The sequence below is a fragment of the Ranitomeya imitator genome, chromosome 7, assembly GCF_032444005.1.
Source record: "Ranitomeya imitator isolate aRanImi1 chromosome 7, aRanImi1.pri, whole genome shotgun sequence".
NCBI classification, from domain to species: Eukaryota; Metazoa; Chordata; class Amphibia; order Anura; family Dendrobatidae; genus Ranitomeya; species Ranitomeya imitator.
This window is the reverse complement of record NC_091288.1, coordinates 215921014-215944211: the sequence shown is the minus strand read 5'-3', so window position 1 is coordinate 215944211 and position 23198 is coordinate 215921014. Positions and strand designations below refer to the sequence as shown.

The 23198-nt window shown below is 46.3% G+C and overlaps 1 protein-coding gene across 2 annotated transcripts in view; it reads left to right on the top strand.

The window, feature by feature from the left end:
* LOC138645492 (uncharacterized) overlaps positions 1-22775 on the top strand; it is a 134980-nt gene extending 112205 nt beyond the window's left edge. For both annotated transcript variants that reach the window (XM_069734855.1, XM_069734856.1), the window contains one exon: positions 22224-22775. In XM_069734855.1, the coding sequence (XP_069590956.1) occupies positions 22224-22306 (83 nt within the window). In that variant the 3' untranslated portion in view covers positions 22307-22775. The remainder of the gene's footprint in view (positions 1-22223) is intronic.
* Positions 22776-23198: the final 423 nt, after the last annotated feature.

The window sequence follows — 23198 nt, the reverse complement described above, 5'->3', positions numbered from 1 at the left end:
GGCATAAAGCCTGTTTGATCTGGGTGTATAAGATCTAATATGATTGTATTTAGTCTAGTGGCCAATATTTTAGTGAAGATTTTATAATCTACGTTCACCAATGATATGGGGCGATATGATCCACATTCCAAGGGGTCCTTTCCCTCCTTCTTAAGTACAATGATATTTGCATCATAAAATGTTTCAGGCATAATTTCTCCCTCCCATATATTCTGAAGCACCTTCAATAAGAGTGGTGCCAGGTGGTCCCGATATTTTTTATAGAACTCAACGGGAAACCCGTCAGGTCCAGGGGCCTTCCCGGTGGCCATATCCATTATAGCCTGTTCCACCTCCTCCAGAGTAAACTCGGCTTCCATAAAAGCTTGCTGGGTTGGGCTCAGTAAGGGGAATGCCATGTCTGATAGATAGTCTATACATTCAGGGACCCCAAGACCACTACCCGATTTGTACAGTGACTTATAGTAATTACAAAAACTTTGAAGAATTTCCTCGGTGGAGGATACCAACGAACCATCGAGTGTCCGAATCTGTAGTACCGTGTTGGAGGTGTTATGCTGACGTACCAAAAAAGCTAGGAGTTTACTGGCCTGATTCCCCATTTCAAAATAAGACTGACGGGTAAAAAATAATTTACGTTTTGATTTAGTGTCTATATTTTGGGTGTATAATCTTTGGGAAGTGAGCCACTCCACCCTGTTGCCGTTAGTTTGATTGGCCACATAGGCGGCTTCCGAGTCCTTCAGCCGTCGCTCAATCTCGTCATCTTCCCCCGCCGTCACCCTCTTTATATAGGAGATTGTAGAGGACAGACATCCCCTCAAATATGCCTTTAGAGTGTCCCAGAACAGATTGAGATTCGAGGGGTCTGGGTGAGTAGAGACAAAGCAGTTTAACTGATCAACCGTTCTATCACTAGCATCTATTAGTTTCAGCCAGAAGGGATTCAATTTCCAAGGTATATTATTATTTGACTGACCGTATTTAAGTTTGAGAACAATTGGGCTGTGATCTGATATCCCCCTGTTACCATGTTCGACACTATTCACCCACAGCGCTAGGTCGCTAGATCCAAATATGTAATCTATACGGGATAGAGACTGTCTAGTTGAAGAATGACAAGTATATTCCTTTATCTCAGGGTGACGTATTCTCCATAGGTCTAACCATCCGCTACCGTTCATAAATGATGCCAATTGAGAGGGAGATTGAGAAAGGGGCCCCCTTGACATCTCGCCGTCTAGTCTCAGTCTGTCTTTAAGATTATCCATGACTAAATTAAAGTCTCCCATACAGATAACACTAGCATTAGGATAATTTAGGGAGAAACCCAGTGCCATGCGGAGAACCGATATGCCGGCCGGGGGTGGGTTATAAACACATAATATCACATATTCCTTCATATTAATAAAGGCATGAACAAAAACAAAGCGACCTTCGGGATCGCGTCGTGACTCTCTAGCCTCCCACCTGACATTCCTATGTACCAACAGGGAGACCCCTCTGGAGTAACTGGTGTGAAATGCGTGAAGGGACCATTGCACCCACGGCTTTTGCGTACACTTAGCTGTGTCTCTGGTCAAATGCGTCTCCACAAGTGCTACAATATGTGGATGATACCTTTTAATTTGTGAAAATACCTTAATTTTCTTTCGAGGAGTCTTAATACCCCGTATGTTCCACGTCATACATACAATCTCAGATCCCATATCTACGTTCGGGAAAAGGCATAACATACACCACAGCCTGGGCGGGAATCAGGAACATCATACAGAGCATAAGGTTATCACTGGCGACTAATAAACATAACAAACAATTGAAACTGGTGTAAAATACCAAACCAAACAACATTTGAACAGTGGAGGAGTGTAATCCTACACTCCTATAGTTGAGTAGAATAGGGGATACCCTCACTGGAATCAGCGTCCGGTATAGTTGACAAACTCAGCACCCACATAGAGAGCTCTAGATTGTGTTGCCATCAGATAGAAAGAGCTACTCAAGAGTCCGGGGTACTAGGCCCCTTGTATGACCGTAACCATTCGACCGCCTCCGCCGGGTCAGTGAAGAACAGGGAGGAGCCTTCATGAACAATACGGAGTCGAGCTGGATAAAGCATGGAGTAAATGATGTTTTTATCCCTGAGCTGCTTTTTGACTTCCATAAATCGAACTCGCTGCTTTTGAAGTTCCATAGAGAAGTCCGGGAAGATTGATATAGTGGCGTTATTGAATTTAATAGGGGCCTTCTGCCTTGCCAAGCGAAGAATTGCATCCCTGTCTCTGCAGTTAAGGAGACGTGCCAGAAAGGGTCGGGGCGGAGTTCCAGGAGGAAGAGGTCTCGTTGGGACCCTATGGGCCCTTTCCACAGAAAATGTTGAGGAGAATCCGTCTCCCAGGGAGGTTTTAAGCCAGTCCTCTAGAAATTGCTCAGGTTGCTGACCCTCCGAGCGTTCTGGTAGGCCAATAATTCGGATATTATTACGGCGCAGCCTGTTTTCCAGGTCATCTGCCTTTTGCTTCCAGGCATTCACAGAGCCAGTGGCCTTTGATAACTTAGCCTCCATTGGGGCAATGGTGTCCTCTATCTGAGACACCCTTGTTTCAACCTCTGAAATACGCCCTCTCATAGTTTGTATATCTTGTCGCAGACGGCCCACTTCAGTATGCACGTCTTCTATTTTCTCAGTGAGAGAGGACCTGGTGAGAGATATAGCCTGCATCAACTGCTCAGATGCTTGTTTAAGAGTCAGTTCGTCTTGTTCTCCCTCCTCATTGCTGTCAGAAAGACGATTTTTGCGTTGACTCTGCGTGGGATTATTTCTGAGAGAGCGTGTATTATCTGGGGCATCTTCTCTGGCATATTTCCTCAACTTGTCAGCAGCCCCCGCTCCTTTAGGATGATGCATGGTGATTGGCAGAAGATCCCCACCAAATGACCAAATTTATTATTATGGCAGTCTATTCTCCACTAGCAGACCGGACAGGGCCAAACACCGGGATGCACCCCCGAGAGGCAGCAAACCAAGCAAAGAGTCTCAGATATCTGCAAATGTATCAACTTAGGAGTTTGCCCAGGCACTGTGTCCCAGAGCAGCCACAGTTCCCCAGGAAGAACAGCAGGGAGGGGGGAACGATCCCTCCAAAGTAATGGTGCAAGCAGGGGTTTTGATAAGGGGAGTGCAGGGCCCAATTTTCCAGGGCGCACACCGCTCTGCCCCTTTTAGTGTTTCAGGCCGGTAGCTCACCTCCTGAATGCACCGCAGTCTTGCTATATAGCGCCTCTCTCCTTGCTGCTGGAGAGTGCGCTGTGGTAATGGCCGCCGTCTCCCAGGGCCCGCCCGCCGCTCCAGACCCGGCACCTGTCTCCTGCTCCTCGATGTTCCACAGCGTCCCCGCTGTATGTAAGTGCCTGCCGTGCCCCCCGGGGGATCCACCTGGCTTCAGCCGCCGCCGGCACTGCGTCCCGCCCGTCGGAGCCGCGCTCAAAGATGGCCGCCGCAGCCCAGGGACCTCGCCGCTCCTCCAGGCCGCCACAGATATCGGCTCTCCAGCGTTCCACCGCCGCCACCCGGGGGGGTCGCCGGTCTCCCGAGCTTTCAGAGCACCGCCTCAGCCGGTGCAGCTGCAGTTCAGGGGGATAAATGGCCGGATTCAGATCAGGATAATGGGAGCCTCCAAAAGGTGCGTCTTCTCTCTTGGCTTACATAGCCACGCCCCCATAAGACAGGTACTTTGGAGAAGTAATAAAACGCTTTATTTTGGGAATACATGCACCAAAAACTAAAAGAGCCACCTTGTTAGAATGCAGCATTACTGCTGCACAAGGTGGCTCTTTTAGTTTATAACGGCTGGAGGGGGTGACAGTGGCCCTTTAAGGAATGAATTTAGATGTGTGGAGAGAACCTTGAACACCCAGGTGCTTCACAGAAGTTTATAACGTTGACCCGTGAAAATAATAAAATCACATTTTCCTCACAAAAATGTTAATTTAACCCCAAATTTGTTATTTTCATAAGGGTAACAGCAGAAATTGCACAATACAATTTGTTGTGCAATTTCTTCTGAGAATGCTGATACTCCATATGTAGGGGGATACTACATTTGAGGCACAGTGCAATGCTCAGAAGGGAAGAGGCGCCATATTGGAGTTCAGATTTTGCTGGAATGGTTTGAGGGTGCCATGTCACATTGCCAGAGCCCCTGAGGTGCCAGAACAACAGAAACCTCCTATACGTGATCTCATTTTACAAACTACACTCCCCAGTGAATTCATCTAGGGGTGCAGTCATCATATTGATACCACATGTGCCTCACAGAATTTTATACCACTGAGCGGTGAAGAAATAATAAATTAAATTTTTACCACTAAAATGTTGTTTTAGCCCCAAGTTTTTAATTTTTCTAAGGGCTAATAGGAATTTGTTTTACAACTAACTGAGGAACATTTTTTCCTGGGTGCGCCAATATTCAACATGTAATCCGGAAATATTGTTTAGGCACAGCGCAAAGCTCAGAAGGCAAGGAGCACCAGATTTTACTGTTATGGTTTGAGGGTGCCATAACTCACTGGTAGAGCCCATGAGGTGCCAGAACAGCAGAACCCCCAAAAGTGACCCCATTTTACAAACTACACCTCTCAATGAATTCATCTAGGGGTGCAGTGATCATATTCACATGACGTGTGTGTCACAGAATTTTATACCATTGAGAGGTGAAGAAAATATAACTACCGTATATACTCGAGTATAAGCCGACCCCCCTAATTTTGCCACAAAAAACTGGGAAAACTTATTGACTCGAGTATAAGCCTAGGGTGGAAATGCAGCATTTACCGGTGAATTTCAAAAATAAAAATAGATCATTATTTCCCCATAGCTGTGCCATATAGTGCTCTACACCATTCATATTTCCCCATAGCTGTGCCCCATATAGTGCTCTGCACCGTTCACTGTGCCCCCTAGCTGTGCCATATACAGTGCTCTGCACCGTTCACTGTGCCCCATAGCTGTGCCATATACGGTGCTCTGCACCGTTCATTGTGCCCCCTAGCTGTGCCATATACGGTGCTCTGCACCGTTCACTGTGCCCCCTAGCTGTGCCTTATACGGTGCTCTGCACCGTTCATTGTGCCCCCTAGCTGTGCCTTATACGGTGCTCTGCACCGTTCACTGTGCCCCCTAGCTGTGCCTTATACGGTGCTCTGCACCGTTCATTGTGCCCCCTAGCTGTGCCTTATACGGTGCTCTGCACCGTTCATTGTGCCCCCTAGCTGTGCCATATACGGTGCTCTGCACCGTTCACTGTGCCCCCTAGCTGTGCCTTATACGGTGCTCTGCACCGTTCACTGTGCCCCCTAGCTGTGCCTTATACGGTGCTCTGCACCGTTCACTGTGCCCCCTAGCTGTGCCTTATACGGTGCTCTGCACCGTTCATTGTGCCCCCTAGCTGTGCCTTATACGGTGCTCTGCACCGTTCATTGTGCCCCCTAGCTGTGCCTTATACGGTGCTCTGCACCGTTCATTGTGCCCCCTAGCTGTGCCTTATACGGTGCTCTGCACCGTTCATTGTGCCCCCTAGCTGTGCCTTATACGGTGCTCTGCACCGTTCATTGTGCCCCCTAGCTGTGCCTTATACGGTGCTCTGCACCGTTCATTGTGCCCCCTAGCTGTGCCTTATACGGTGCTCTGCACCGTTCATTGTGCCCCATAGATGCTCCACATTAATCTGTGCTGCCGCTGCTACTGCTGCAATAAAAAAAAAAAAAACACATACTCACCTCCCTTGATTGCAGCTCCCAGCGTCTCGTTCCGGCGCCTCCATCTTCCCGGCGTCTCTGCTCTGACTGATCAGGCAGAGGGCGCCGCGCACACTATATGCGTCATCGCGCCCTCTGCCTGATCAGTCAGAGAGCGCAGACGCCGGGAAGATGGAGGCGCCGGCCGGGAAGATGGATCGGCGCCCGGCGGCTGGAACGAGGACAGGTGAATATAACATACTCACCTAGTCCTGGTGATCCTCGCGCTGTCCCCTCCTGTCTTCGGCGCTGCAGCTTCTTTCTCTATCAGCGGTCACCGGCACCGCTGATTAGAGAAATGAATAAGCGGCTCCGCCCCTATGGGAGGTGGAGCCGCTTATTCATTTCTGTAATGAGCGGTCCCACGTGACCGCTGAAGAGGGGAAGAAGCTGCAGCGCCGAAGCCCGTGGGACGGCAGGGACAGAGCGAGGATCGCTGGGACTAGGTAAGTATACCTCAGCGCCCTCAGCCCCTCACCTGCCGACCCCACCGCTACCGTGACTCGAGTATAAGCCGAGGGGGGCACTTTCAGCCCTAAAATTTGGGCTGAAAATCTCGGCTTATACTCGAGTATATACGGTACATTTTTATTGACAAAATTTCGTTTTAGCCCCAGATTTTACATTTTCAGACAAGAAGTGGGTAAAAATGGCACCAAAATTTGTCCCACAATTTCTACTGAAAGTGGCAATGCCTCATATGTAACTTCACAGTACTGCTTAGCCATACGGAGAGACTCAAGAGGGACGGAGCACAACGTTTTCTAGAACAGTTTGCAGACTCAATACACAGAGCCCGTAATTGCTAGGAGAGCAGAATCCCCCCTCAAGTGAAACCATTTAGCAAATTACATCCCATTGGGAATTTATCTACAGATCTAGTGACGATTTTGACTCCATTATTATTATTATTATTATTATACATGGGTATGTTCCAGAAACAAACAGCAATGAATGTTGCTGAGTGAAAATTGAAAACTGCCGTTGTAGTGACCAGTACATTGTAGTCACCAATACGTTATGCCCAACCCGTGCTTCGGGAGGCATGCATCCGTACGTTAGGGGGACTCTCATCACTTCAGAAATGCCAAACATGTGGATGCTATATGTTGATTAGGTACACTGTGAGAATTTGAGAGTTTGAATCTGAGAGCGCAGAATTTGCTGAATTTCTTTTGGAGGGTTATGGAGCCATTTCGCTTTTCCAGAGCCTTTGTGCTACCAGTAACGTGGACGCCCTCTATTTTTCCATTAACAGATGATGGACCTAAATGGTGATTTGCTTTTTTTGTGGATTGAGTTAAAGCTTTTATTGGAAACATTTTATATGTTTGGGATCATATTTATCTGGCGCTCTACACTGAGCACTAAATTTGGGGTTTCCATCTAAATCTCTGAGTTACATGATTCAGATGAAACCCCCAAGGGATCCATTCACTATAATGAGGCAGTAGAGTTACTCTGGACACCGTTTGACCTCTGTTCAGAGGAGATTTTCTTTTCAGAAGTGCACAAAACTGTGGCCGACGGCAGTTTGTGCAATCCTAAAAAGACAGACACTGCCGGATCACAGGTCAGTGCCGCCATCTGCCTCATTATAGGGAATCTTCCACCAGAGGTTCTGTCTGAATCACGTATGTCAGAGATTTACACGGAAACCCCGGTGTAAGCGCTCAGTGCAGAGCACAGGATAAATGTGCGCCAAGCCTTACTGTAATCTTTGGTAAGCAGAATGAAAAAATGAACGGCAAGTGAAGAATTAGTTTTATTTATTTTTTACGCCGTTCCTTGTACGGTATAAGTGATATGACGACTTTATTCTTTGGGTCGGTGTGATTACAGCGATAACAGATTTATATCTGGTTTTTATGTTTGGCTGCTGTCACACACTAAAAGATGCTTTTTATTGCAAAAAAAATAATTTTTGCATCACCATATTTTGAGAGCTATGATTTTTCCTTATTAGGCCCACAGAGTCATGTGATAGCTTGTTTCTTGTGGGACGAGTTGACGTTTATATTGGTTCCATTTTCAGACACATGACATTTTTTGATTGCTTTCTATTCTGATTCTATTCTGATTTTTGTGAGGCAGAATGAACAAAGACCAGCAACTCAGGAATTATTATAATTTTTTTTTTTACTTTATGCCATTTCGTGTATGGTGAAATTGGTAAGACAGCTTTATTCTTTGGGTCAGTACGATTACAACGATACCTCATTTATTATTTTTTTAATGTTTTGGCGCTTTTACACAATAAAAACTATTTTATAGAAAAACAATTATTTTTGGATTGCTTTATTCTGAGAGCTATATAACTTTTTTATTTTTCTTCTGATGGAGATGTATGCAGCTTGTTTTTTGAGACAAAATGATGACGTTTTCAGCGGTATGATTTTTATATACATTCGTCTTTTTTGTGTTTTATTCCACTTTTTGTTCAGCGGTATGATGATAAAGCATTTTTTGTCTTGTTTTATTTTTTTTATGGTGTTCACTAAAGGGGCTAACTAGTGGGACAGGTTTACAGGTCGGGTCGTTGCATATGCGGCGATACCAAATATGTGTACTTTTATTGTTTATAATTTCTTTTTCATACAAAAATGTATTAAATCTTAAAATAAATATTTTAATTTTTTTATTTTTTCTTTAAAAAAAATAATTTTACAATTATTTTTAAAAAATGTTTACTTTTTTAAATTTTGTTACACCATGGGACTATCATTTTTTGCAAGCTGGTCGCTTGTATAGTATGGGGATGCAGCAGCATCCCCATACTATGAAAACTGTCAGCTCTGAAATGACAGCGAAAGTTGCTTATCATGTGCTAGATCAAGCAACTTTCCTAGCTCTGGTGATCCGGATGTCGTCATTACAACATCAGGTCACCAACGATCGGAACCCTGCATCATGTCATGGGGTCTTCGATCCAAAGGCAGTGGGGCTGTCATCCCTCTGCTAGCTTTCGGAATGTTGCGATCACATTCGATCGCAGCATTCAGGGGGTTAAAGTACCAGGAGTGGTGCGTGATCGTTCCTGGCACTTAGTGGCAGGTGTCAGCTATCAGAATCACCTGACACCCGGCGGCAATAGCCCACGCACCACCAGTGTGCGCGATCAATCGCAATGACATAATAATCCATCCCTGGTGAAACACACCCAGGGCACATGGACGGATTGTTGCGTCAGAAGTCATAAAGGGGTTAAAGAGAATCTGTCAGTAGGACCAACCCTCCTAAGCTGTTTATATGGACATGCAGGCTATGAAAAGTTTAATAAAATGACAGATTGATATTGGTTATCTGATGTGTAAGGACTGCCGGAATGCACCGAGTTAATATAGATGTTATAATTGGTGCGCCCACAGCCAGGGATCCACCATGCAGGATAGAACCTGCTGCTAGAAGATGACGGCACTATATGGCAGTATAAGTGAACTCGGTTACTTCACTGAGTCGCACAGAAAAGAATACACTGTGCCCTGTTAGTGTCACAGAGGAACACAGCTAACTGCTGAGCTGATGGCAGTCAGTGGTCACGCACACAGAGAAGCACACTAACACTCCTGTCCAGTGGAACCGGAATTCTAGTGGCTATGAGCAAGCCCTGAATACATACATACAAACTCCTCACCGGAGGTGCCGGTATTCTAGGGGCTAATTTCAGCCAAACCGTATCCACATACAGGCGCGACCACAAATAGCAAGCTCATAACATGAAGTGATACTAGCGCATAGCCGTGCAGCCATGCAAACCTTTTGTAGTTGCAGCAGCTTCAGGACCTTCCTAGAGGACCAATGGAAGCTGCTACAATACCAGAGCAACTTCAGGACCTTCCTAGAGGACCAATGGGAGCTGCAACAGTACCTGATCATGTGACCCTTGACCTCCAATGAGAGGTCTTACCTTGGGCATGGTCAGAAGGGAAAAAGCAGGACTTAGTTCCAGAGATGTCTGCTCGCCGCTGACCAGTACTGGCTACAATGGCTGAGCCTGGGAAAGCAATAGAAACCATCCGCACAATATCAGGCTAAGCCAGACGCTGGGACTGACGTCTGTCATGATCCCAATGGCAGGGAATCACAAAAGGACAAGCACAAACGAGCTCTAGGGTGATGGAAACTGAGCTGACCGCGACCCTGAACCTAAACACACAAATAATAGTAGCCGGGGAACGTGCCTACGATGATCCTAGACGTCTCGCTCCAGCCGAAGATCTAACTTCCCCTATTAGAAGAAACACAGACCTATCTCGCCTCCAGAGAAATTCCCCACAGAAATAGCAGCCCCCCACATACAATGACGGCGAAATGAGAGGAAAGCACACACGCAGTATGAAAACAGATTCAGCAAAATGAGGCCCGCCAAAACTAGATAGCAGAGGATACAAAAGTAAACTGCGCGGTCAGCAAAAAACCCTTCAAAAAACCATCCTGAAATTACCTGAACTCATGTTCCAACTCATGGAACATGAGGAGCAATAACAGCCCACCAGAGCAACCAGCAGCAAAGATTCACATCTCTGCAAGCTGGACAAGACAAAAATAAAGCAAAACGTGGAACAAGAAAATCAAAAACTTAACTGTCCTGAAGATTACTGAAGCCAGAAGCAGAGGTAACAAGACACTCAGATAACCTTGATAGCCGGCCAGGAAATGACAAGAAAGCCCGGTTAAATAGGAAACTCCCATATCCTGATAGAACAGGTGGAAACCAGAGACAGCAGAACACAAATCACCCAGTACCATCAGTAACCACCAGAGGGAGCCCAAAAACAGAACTCACAACAGTACCCCCCCCTTGAGGAGGGGTCACCGAACCCTCACGAGAACCACCAGGGCGACCAGGATGAGCCCTATGAAAAGCGCGGACCAAATCATCAGCATGAACATCAGAGGCAACCACCCAAGAATTATCCTCCTGACCATAACCCTTCCACTTGACCAAATATTGGAGTTTCCGTCTGGAAACACGAGAATCCAAGATCTTCTCCACAACATACTCCAATTCTCCCTCCACCAGCACCGGAGCAGGAGGCTCAAGCGAAGGAACAACAGGTACCTCATACCTCCGCAACAACGACCGATGGAACACATTATGAATAGCAAACGATGCCGGGAGATCCAAACGAAACGACACAGGGTTAAGAATTTCCAAGATCCTATAAGGACCGATGAACCGAGGCTTGAACTTAGGAGAAGAGACCTTCATAGGAACAAAACGAGAAGACAACCACACCAAGTCCCCAACACGAAGTCGAGGACCCACGCGGCGACGGCGATTAGCAAACTGCTGAGCCTTCTCCTGGGACAACTTCAAATTGTCCACCACATGACTCCAAATCCGATGCAACCTATCCACCACCATGTCCACTCCAGGACAATCAGAAGGCTCCACCTGACCAGAGGAAAAACGAGGATGAAACCCCGAATTACAAAAGAAAGGAGAAACCAAGGTAGCAGAACTAGCCCGATTATTAAGGGCAAACTCGGCCAGCGGCAAAAAGGTAACCCAGTCATCCTGATCAGCAGAAACAAAACACCTCAAATAAGTTTCCAAGGTCTGATTAGTTCGCTCCGTCTGGCCATTCGTCTGAGAGTGGAATGCAGACGAAAAGGACAAATCAATGCCCATCTTAGCACAGAACGTCCACCAAAATCTAGACACAAACTGGGATCCCCTGTCAGAAACGATGTTCTCCGGAATCCCATGCAAACGAACCACGTTCTGGAGAAACAGAGGGACCAACTCAGAGGAGGAAGGCAACTTAGGCAAGGGCACCAGATGAACCATTTTAGAAAAGCGGTCACACACAACCCAGATGACGGACATTTTTTGAGAGACAGGGAGATCTGAAATAAAGTCCATGGAAATGTGCGTCCAAGGCCTCTTCGGGATAGGCAAAGGTGACAACAATCCACTGGCTCGAGAACAGCAAGGCTTAGCCCGAGCACAAACCTCACAAGACTGCACAAAAGAACGCACATCCCCCGACAAGGAAGGCCACCAAAAAGACCTGGCCACCAAGTCTCTAGTACCAAATATTCCAGGATGACCTGCCAACGCAGAAGAATGGACCTCGGAGATGACTCTACTGGTCCAACTATCCGGAACAAACAGTCTCTCAGGCGGACAACGATCAGGTTTACCCGCCTGAAACTCCTGCAAAGCACGTCGCAAGTCTGGGAAGACAGCCGACAAAATCACCCCATCCCTAAGGATACCAGTGGGCTCAGAATTTCCAAGGGAGTCAGGCACAAAACTTCTAGAAAGAGCATCCGCCTTCACATTCTTTGAACCTGGCAGGTATGAAACCACAAAATTGAAACGAGAGAAAAACAGTGACCAACGAGCCTGTCTAGGATTCAGACGCCTGGCAGACTCAAGGTAAATCAGATTTTTGTGATCGGTCAAGACCACCACACGATGTCTAGCACCCTCCAGCCAATGACGCCACTCCTCAAATGCCCACTTCATGGCCAAAAGTTCCCGATTACCAACATCATAATTCCGCTCAGCGGGCGAAAATTTTCTAGAAAAGAACGCACATGGCTTCATCACCGAGCAATCAGAGCTTCTCTGTGACAAAACCGCCCCCGCTCCAATCTCGGAAGCATCAACCTCAACCTGGAAAGGAAGAGAAACATCTGGCTGACGCAACACAGGAGCAGAAGAAAACCGGCGTTTAAGTTCCTGAAAGGCCTCCACAGCCGCAGGAGACCAATCAGCAACATCAGCACCCTTCTTAGTCAAATCCGTCAAAGGCTTAACAACACTAGAAAAATTAGTTATGAAACGACGATAGAAATTAGCAAAGCCCAAGAACTTCTGCAGACTCTTAAGAGATGTAGGCTGCGTCCAGTCACAAATAGCCTGAACCTTGACGGGATCCATCTCAATAGTAGAAGGGGAAAAAATATACCCCAAGAAAGAAATCTTCTGGACTCCAAAGAGACACTTTGAGCCCTTTACAAACAAGGAATTAGCCCGCAAGACCTGAAACACCTTCCTGACCTGCTGAACATGAGACTCCCAGTCATCAGAAAAAAAACAAAATATCATCCAAATACACAATCATAAATTTATCCAGATATTCACGGAAAATATCGTGCATAAAGGACTGGAAGACTGAAGGAGCATTAGAAAGTCCGAAAGGCATTACCAAATACTCAAAATGGCCCTCAGGCGTATTAAATGCGGTTTTCCACTCATCACCTTGCTTTATTCGTATAAGATTATACGCACCCCGAAGATCAATCTTAGTGAACCATTTAGCCCCCTTAATGCGAGCAAACAAATCAGTCAACAAAGGCAAAGGATACTGATATTTTACGGTAATCTTATTCAAAAGACGATAATCTATACAAGGCCTCAAGGAACCATCTTTTTTGGCCACGAAAAAAAAACCTGCTCCCAAAGGGGACGAAGATGGACGGATATGTCCCTTTTCCAAGGACTCCCTAACATAATCCCGCATAGCAGTATGCTCTGGCACTGACAGATTGAACAAACGACCTTTAGGAAATTTACTACCAGGAATTAAATCTATAGCACAATCGCAATCCCTGTGAGGAGGAAGCGAACTGAGCTTAGGCTCCTCAAAAACATCCCGATAATCAGACAAAAATACAGGAACCTCAGAAGGAGTAGATGAAGCGATAGAAATCGGAGGTGCATCATCATGAACCCCCTGACATTCCCAGCTTAACACAGACATTGTTTTCCAGTCAAGGACTGGATTATGAGTTTGTAACCATGGCAGACCAAGTACTAGGACATCATGTAAATTATACAATACCAGGAAGCGAATCACCTCCTGATGAACGGGAGTCATACGCATGGTCACTTGTGTCCAGTACTGAGGTTTATTCATAGCTAAAGGTGTAGAGTCAATTCCCTTCAAAGGAATAGGGACTTCCAGAGGCTCAAGACTAAACCCACAGCGCTTGGCAAATGACCAATCCATAAGACTCAGGGCAGCGCCTGAATCTACATAGGCATCGACGGAAATGGATGATAATGAACAAATCAGAGTCACAGATAGAATGAACTTAGACTGTAACGTACTAATGGCAACAGACTTATCAACCTTTTTTGTGCGTTTAGAGCATGCTGATATAACATGAGCTGAATCACCACAATAAAAGCACAACCCATTTTTCCGCCTATAGTTTTGCCGTTCACTTCTGGACTGAACTCTATCACATTGCATTGTCTCAAGTGCCTGTTCAGAAGACACCGCCAAATGGTGCACAGGTTTGCGCTCCCGTAAACGCCGATCAATCTGAATAGCCATAGTCATAGACTCATTCAGACCTGCAGGCGCAGGGAACCCCACCATAACATCTTTAATGGCCTCAGAAAGGCCATCTCTGAACTTTGCAGCCAGGGCGCACTCATTCCACTGAGTAAGCACTGACCATTTCCGAAATTTTTGACAATATATTTCTGCTTCATCTTGCCCCTGAGAGAGAGCTAATAAAGCTTTTTCAGCCTGAATCTCTTGGTTAGGTTCCTCATAGAGCAAACCCAATGCCAGAAAAAACGCATCCACATTAAGCAACGCAGGATCCCCTGGTGCCAATGCAAATGCCCAATTTTGAGGGTCACCCCTCAGGAAAGATATAATAATCTTAACCTGCTGAGCAGGGTCTCCAGAAGAGCGAGATTTCAAAGAAAGGAACAACTTGCAATTGTTCCTAAAATTCAGAAAACTAGATCTATCTCCAGCAAAGAACTCTGGGATAGGAATTCTAGGTTCAGACATAGGAGCATGTACAACAAAATCTTGTATATTTTGAACCTTAGCAGCAAGATTATTCAGGCTGGAAGCTAAACTCTGGACGTCCATGATAAACAGCTAAGGTCAGAGCCATTCAAGGATTAAGAGGAGGAAAAAAAAAATCAGCCAGGCTGCAATTAAGGCTAGGCAGCAACCTCTGAGGAGAGAGAGAAAAAAAAAAAAAGAAAAAAAAAACTCCCTCAGACTACTTTTCCTCCTGCTTCAGCCAAACTTTCTGGCCGGCTATACTGTCATGATCCCAATGGCAGGGAATCACAAAAGGACAAGCACAAACGAGCTCTAGGGTGATGGAAACTGAGCTGACCGCGACCCTGAACCTAAACACACAAATAATAGTAGCCGGGGAACGTGCCTACGATGATCCTAGACGTCTCGCTCCAGCCGAAGATCTAACTTCCCCTATTAGAAGAAACACAGACCTATCTCGCCTCCAGAGAAATTCCCCACAGAAATAGCAGCCCCCCACATACAATGACGGCGAAATGAGAGGAAAGCACACACGCAGTATGAAAACAGATTCAGCAAAATGAGGCCCGCCAAAACTAGATAGCAGAGGATACAAAAGTAAACTGCGCGGTCAGCAAAAAACCCTTCAAAAAACCATCCTGAAATTACCTGAACTCATGTTCCAACTCATGGAACATGAGGAGCAATAACAGCCCACCAGAGCAACCAGCAGCAAAGATTCACATCTCTGCAAGCTGGACAAGACAAAAATAAAGCAAAACGTGGAACAAGAAAATCAAAAACTTAACTGTCCTGAAGATTACTGAAACCAGAAGCAAAGGTAACAAGACACTCAGATAACCTTGATAGCCGGCCAGGAAATGACAAGAAAGCCCGGTTAAATAGGAAACTCCCATATCCTGATAGAACAGGTGGAAACCAGAGACAGCAGAACACAAATCACCCAGTACCATCAGTAACCACCAGAGGGAGCCCAAAAACAGAACTCACAACAGACGTCTCCGCTGAGCAGGCTCCACTGTGGCTGGAGAAGAATGGGAGACCGCAGTGGAGGTGGTTTGAGATCCCTCTGTGCAGAGGCGGGAACTTGGCCCCCAACATGGCCTTCCCTCCATGGGCCTTGCTACGCTCGAAGGCAGCAATGAGCAGCGGAGCTCGAATATTCTCAACAGGCTCCCAGGACCTGTCCTCTGGGCCATAACCCCTCCAGTCCACCAAATAAAACTTTTTCCCATGTACCACCTTGCACCCCAAAACAGCGTTCAACTCATAATCGTCCGAAGACGAACCTGATGTCCCAGCAGATGACTTGGAAAACCGGGACATGAGTACGGGCTTTAAGAGGGACACATGAAAGGTGTCGGTGAAACCTAGGCGTGGAGGAAGGGCCAAATGATAGACCACAGGGTTAACCTGTTCAAGGACCTTGAAAGGTCCCAAGTAGCGAGGAGCAAACTTAGTGGACTCAAGTCGCAGCCTGATGTTACGGGCGGAGAGCCACACTAAGTCACCAGGAGCAAAGGTTGGAGCGGGGCGCCGATGTGAATTGGTGGAGGACCTCATTCTCTCCTTGGAGGATCGGATGGCATCCTGAGTGCGGTCCCAAATGTTCTGTTCCTCCACACCCCAGTCTGCCACCCTGGAGTCGGCGGAAGACACAGGCATAGGCACAGGAACCCGTGAATGCTGACCATAATTAAGGAGGAATGTAGTCTGACCAGTGGAGTCGGCTACGGCGTTGTTAAGTGCAAACTCCGCCCATGGTAGCAAGGATGCCCAGTCATCCTGCCTGGCAGAAATGAAATGTCGCAAATATGTGACTAAGTTCTGATTGGTCCTCTCTACCAATCCATTCATCTCGGGATGATATGCTGAAGAGAGATATAACTCAATGCTGAGTAAACAACAAAGCTCTCTCCAGAACCAAGACGCAAACTGGGGACCCTGGTCACTGACAACTTTGCCCGGCGTACCGTGTAGGCGGAAAATGTGTCTTATAAACAATGCTTCCTTTTCTTGTTTCATTATAAACAATGCTGCCAAGGCCCGTGCAGAAGGTAACGTGGAAGCGGCACCAGGTGCACCATTTTAGAAAAATCGTCGGTGATTACCCAAATGATGTGCAACCACAAGACTTGGGTAAGCTTACCACAAAGTCCATCCCGACCATCTCCCAGGGCCTGTCTGCTACCGGCAGAGGATAAAGTAACCCAGCCGGCTGTTGTCGAGGAGACTTATTTTTGGTGCAGGAGACACACGCCTGAACATAGTCTTTGACGTCACGGGCCATATGCGGCCACCAGTACTCGCCAACAGCTCAGATGTCCTCTTGGTCCCAAAATGTCCACCCACCCTGGATGATTGAGCCCAAGAGAGAACCTCCGGTCGCAAATTAGTAGGTACAAAAGTCTTGCCCGGGGGCACCGACTCTAGCCAAACCGGAGCCACGGTTCTCAGAAGGAACAATAAGCCGAGGCTCCTCTTCCTCCTCCTCAGAAGACACAATGGAGTGAGAGAGAGCGTCAGCACGAATGTTCCTCTCCCCAGAGAGATAATCGAGGGTGAAATAGAACCGGGAGAAGAATAAGGATCATCTGGCCTGGCGAAAATTTAGCCGCTGAGCTGTTTGTAAGTACATTAAATTTTTGTGGTTGGTGAAGACTTGGAAGGGAAAGCGAGCCCCTTCCAGTAGGTGTCTCCACTCAGAGAAAGCCAATTTCATAGCTAGCAACTCCCTGTCCCCGATGGAATAATTCATCTCTGCTGGTGTGAAGATCTTGGAAAAGAAGAAGCAGGGATGCTTCCGATTTTGAGCATCCTTTTGGAAGAGGACTGCACCAGCACCAACAGATGAGGCATCCACCTCCATTATGAACGGCTTATCTACATCGGGGCGATGTAGGATGGGAGCGCTAGCAAAATAAGATTTTATAGAGAGGAAGGCCTTGGAGACTTCCTCCGATCAAAATTTGGGATTTGCTCCCTTCTTGGTGAGGGCTACCACGGGAGCTACCAAAGCCAAGAAATGCGGAATGAAGTGACGGTAATAATTAATGAACCCCATAAAACGCTGCACCGCTTTGAGAGAATGAGGTTCCTGCCAGTCCATCACAGCCTGTAGTTTGGCAGGATCCATAGCCATTCCCTGGGCGGAGATGATATAACCAAGGAAAGGCAAGGACTCCTGCTCAAACACACATTTCTCCAACTTGGCATAAAGAGAATTTGCCCGTAAGAGGTCGAAGACTCTGCCAACATCTCTCCGGTGGGAGTCAATATCTGGAGCGTAGATGAGTATATCATCCAGATAGACTACGACCGAGGTGGAGAGCATATCCCGGAAGATGTCATTCACAAAGTTTTGGAAAACTGCTGGGGCATTACAGAGCCCGAAGGGCATTACCAGATACTCATAATGCCCATCCCTGGTATTAAAAGCAGTCTTCCATTCGTCCCCCTCATGGATGCAAATCAGGTTATAAGCACCCCGCAGATCTAATTTGGTAAATACCCTTGCTCCCCATAGCCTATCAAAGAGATCAGATATCAGGGGCAACGGGTACTTATTCTTAACGGTGATGGCGTTAAGACTCCTGTAATCTATGCATGGACGTAATTCTTCGTTCTTCTTCTGAATGAAGAAGAACCCCGCCCCTGCAGGTGACACTGACTTCCTAATGAACCCTCTTGCCAAATTCTCCAGGATGTAATGGGACATAGCCTCCGTCTCCGGGAGAGAGAGGGGATAGACCCGTCCCCGAGGAGGTTCAGCTCCAGGCATGAGGCAAATAGGACAGTCATATGGGCGGTGAGGCGAAAGGATCTCCACAGCCTTCTTGGAGAACAAGTCTGCATAGGACCAATAGCACTTGGGAACGGAAGTAAGATCTGCGGGTATCTCTGTATTGGAAACCTGAAAGGACTCCCTAAACACATCTGGCCTTACAAGATTCACTCCAACCCAATATCCTCCCTGTGGTCCACTCAATATGTGGGGAGTGGAAATGGAGCCAAGGTATTCCTAGCAGAATCTCGTCTATTCCCTCAGAAATGACAAGAAGGGAGGTAATCTGATCGGAAGGGGACATAGATAATGAGAAAGGGATGGTCTGATGTGTGATTTGTGATGGTAGTGTCGACCAATTCACCACTCGAACAGTCACCGGTTTGTCGAGCATCACCAGGGGTATTGCGTGGCGCTGAGCGAAGGCAGAGGACATGAAATTCCCCTCTTCTCCAGTCCACACAAAGCTCAACTGTTAAGAGTGGACGAGCCTAAAGAGATTGTCCCTTTAAAGGACAACTTGGAGGAAAATGCCGCTGTGTCTAGTGAACCTCCTCCAATGGTTACTAGACGCGATCGTTTCCCGACCGCTGAGGACATTTATTGGCATAATGTCCTAACTGTTGGCAAATATTACATACCACGGGTACTCGAGCGGCCCGGGACTTAGGTCCTGTTCGAGAAACCTCCATGGCCTCATGGGCGTTGGACGCCTGAACAGGAGATTCCAGAGGGCTGGCGAAGGTAGGAGCCAACCGGAACCTCTGCCTACACTGGGTCCGCTCTAACCTTCCACTCGTTAAAACGGAGGTCGATGCGGGTAGATATTGTAATGAGCTCCTCCAGTGTGGCAGGAATCTCCCTGGTGGCCAAGGCGTCCTTCACATGTTCTGCCAGTCCTTTCCAGAACACCGTAATAAGGACTTTATCCGGCCACTCCAGCTCTGATGCCAGAGTTTGGAATTGGACAGCGAACTGGCTGACCATGGATGAACCCTGTGTAATTGCCAACAGTTGGAGCGCTGTATTGTGTTTAATGCGAGGTCCTAAAAAGACCTGTTTCAAAGGGTCCAGAAAGCAAGGAGCAGTCTGCACCACACGATCATCACGCTCCCACAGCGGCGTTGCCCACTCCAACGCCCTGGCCGACAAAAGGGATATGATAAATCCCACCTTAGCCCATTCCATAGGAAAATGTGCAGCCAAAAGCTCTAGATGTATGGTGCACTGGCTCACGAATCCCCGGCATAGCTTACGGTCACCAGCAAACTTCTCTGGTAGCAGGAGACGGGATAAAGTCGGAGCAGGGGTGGCAGAGGACAAACTGGCTGCAGCTACACTAGCAGCCTGAATAGCGACTGCGGTAACATCCACAGCTAAGGTTGCGCGCTCAAGAGCCACCAACCTACCATCCAGCTGCTGGATGTAACGCTGTAGACGATGATCGTCCGCCATTTTCTAGCCAGACCCTGTCGCTTGTATTATGTAAGGACTTGCAAAATGCACTGAGTTAATATAGATGTTATAATTGGTGCGTTCGCAGCCCGGGGTCCACCGTGCAGGAGAGAACCTGCTGCTAGAAGATGATGGCACTATATGGCAGTATAAGTGAACTCAGTTACTTCACTGAGTCACACAGAAAAGAACATGCTGTGCCCTGTTAGCGTCACAGAGGAACACAGCTAACTGCTGAGCTAATGGCAGTCAGTGGTCACGCACACAGAGAAGCACACAAACACTCCTCTCCGGTGGAACCGGATTTCTAGTTGCTATTAGCCAGCCCTGAATACATACAAACTCCTCACCAGAGGTTCCGGTATTCTAGGGGCTTATTTCAGCCAAACCCTATCCACATACAGGCGCGACCACAAATAGCAAGCTCATAACATGAAGTGATACTAGCGCATGGCCATGCAAACCTTTTATAGCTGCAGCAGCTTCAGAACCTTCCTAGAGGACCAATGGAAGCTGCTACAATACCAGAGCAACTTCAGGACCTTCCTAGAGGACCAATGGGAGCTGCAGCAGTACCTGAGCATGTGACCCCTGACCTCCAATGAGAGGTCTTACCTTGGGCATGCTCAGAAGGGAAAAAGCAGGACTTAGTCCCAGAGACGTCTGCTTGCAGCTGACCAGTACTGGATACAATGGCTGAGCCTGGGAAAGCAGCAGAAACCATCCACACAGTATCAGGCTGAGCCAGACGCTGGGACCGATGTCTCCACTGAGCAGGCTCCACTGCGGCTGGAGAAGAATGGGAGACCACAGTGGAGGTGGTTTGAGATTCCCCCTGTGCAAAGGTGGGAACTTCACCCCTAACATGACGTCTTATTCCAGAGTAATCCACAATTTTCCGAATGTAATTGAGCTGTTAAGATCTATGGGCCGGACATAGATCTCCATGAGAATCCGCATCCAGGGCTTATGGTAAATGAAAGAGGGCGTTACCAGTGTGGGACATGTAGGTCAAAAGAGCAGATTGTCAGTCATTACATGTCTCACACTGGTAACATCTCCTTTCATTTACAATAAGCTCTAGAGGCAGATTTTCAGAGAGATCAATGTCTGGACCATAGATCTTAAAAGCTCATTTACATATTAGTAATAACTCTCTTCTCTTTATTTTTACTCTTTTCCTTCATTTTCTTTTCTTTTTTTCTGTCACTTTATTTTCTTTTTACTTTCTTTTTCTATTTCTTTCTGTTCTTTCCTCCCTATTCTGTCCCCGGGCCCTGTGGCTGCAAATATGGCTTTGTGAGATGCTGAATCTTTTCACCTTACTTACAATTGGCAACAGTCACAGATAGCTTAACTCAGCTGCCGACACACGTTATGAAGAATCCAGAAGAGACTTTGATTTCTTTAAGAATTCTTGTTGAATGTATACAAACAGCAGCAGGTAAAAAAGACTTACTTCAGACAAGCTGAAAGCACATGTGCCTCTAATGAAGCCAAGATGGAGACTGAGACACAGGGAGAAGAAGAAGGAAGTGACATGACACTCAGCAGAGGGAGAAAGGGAGACAGAAGGGACAAACTTCATGGAAAGGGAGGATTTCAGCTATGCAAAACACAGGAACACATAGCAACAATAAACAATATGAGAGACAGCAATACAGCATGTAAAATGTACAGGACAGTCTGTAAAATGTCTCATTCATGGGACATAACACTCTCTTTACTTTCTACTATTTTTTCTATTTCTTTTCCTCTTTCTTTCTCTTTCCCTCCCTCTTTGAGAATCTGTCTCTAGAGCTTATTTTAAATGAAAGGAAGTGTTAACGGTGTAAGATAGGTAACTAACACGGTACAGCAGAGTTAAACCTTATCCCATTACAAACACATCTGCTGCTGCAGTTCTCCTCTCGTAATGCTATCAGCTCTGCTGCTTAGCTGTACCTGATTATAACACAGCACAGCAGAACTGAACTTTGTCTCATTAAAAAGACATCTGCAGCAGCAGCTCTCTCACACCTCTGCTCTCCTAATCTACATGTCTCACACTGATAACTCTCCTTTCATTTAAAATAATCTCTGGTGGCAGATTCTCGGGAAGATCTATGCCTAACCCATAGATCTTAACAGCTGATTTATATATTAAAAAATGTGCATTTTTCTTGAATAAGATATCATATTGCAAATATCAAGGTATCATTTTATTCAGCTTCCTATGACCTGGGTGTCCATGTAGACGGCTTAGGAGGGTTGATTCTACTGACAGATTCCATTTAAAGAGGGTAGAGGATAACCACAGCCTGTTTCTTCACATCTATATCTCTTACAAAGGTCACTGGTTACTGGGCATAGTTACTATATAAGTAAAAAATTATAATTGTAGACTGATATAAATGTGTTTGTGTTATTTTTCATAGAACCAAAGAAGAATCACTGGTCTCGAACATATCAGGACTGGGGTTTCCGGGCATTCGATGAAAGTGTTATTACAGAGATGTGATGGCTAACTTCTATGTGCGCCTGGATCTTAGCTCTTCATCTTCCAGAACTGACAACACAGGATGAATGGCCGAACACTCTTGAGATACATCAGCATTATAATAAAAAACTGCCAACTTCAGATACAAGCACAGTGATAGATCGTGCATAGCCTATTACTCCTCTACATTGTATTATTAATGTAACCACCTGGATCTGTGCACATGAAGATTTACATTATAATGCATGAAGAATACAATAAAATGTAAATAAAGTATTAATCAGAAAGTGGACAAACACAGTACGGAGCACAACTGAGGACCTGAACTCTTCACAGTAGGAAAAAACGTGGACAGAATTCATGTGTTGGTGCGTCTTGTCTTGCCTTGCTGCAATAAGTTTATGGCATATTTACACCATCGCAACTTTTTATTGTATTTATTGAAATTTCAAAGCTGTAAGATAAATAAAAAGGAAGAAAACGATCAAAAGATGTCACTAAATATAATTAAAACGGGTCTTGAAAAGCCCTTGTGAAATAATAAGCTAAATCTAATAATGAAGAGGGTAAGGCTTAAAAAACAAGCTCAGTGATCGGCTATAGAGCTATTGACATGGTGTCAATGCAGCCAACAACAGAGAGTGGAGTAGTGGCAGACAGCAGGTGATATACCTGGGAAGGTTAATACTCAGTTTGCTTTTTATAATTAACAATGCTATAGTAGAAAGTTTTCTGAAAATGTACAGCCTCCGTAATATTTTTACCCTTTAACGGCCGCCGATACGCCTTTTAACGGCAGCAGTTATGGGGCTCTATTCCTCAGTGCTGCTTTTTAATGGCTGTGCTTAGAAATAAGTATATAGCATGCCCCAGAGTCATAAAATCTCCAGGGTGTAGCTGAGACCCCGAAGAA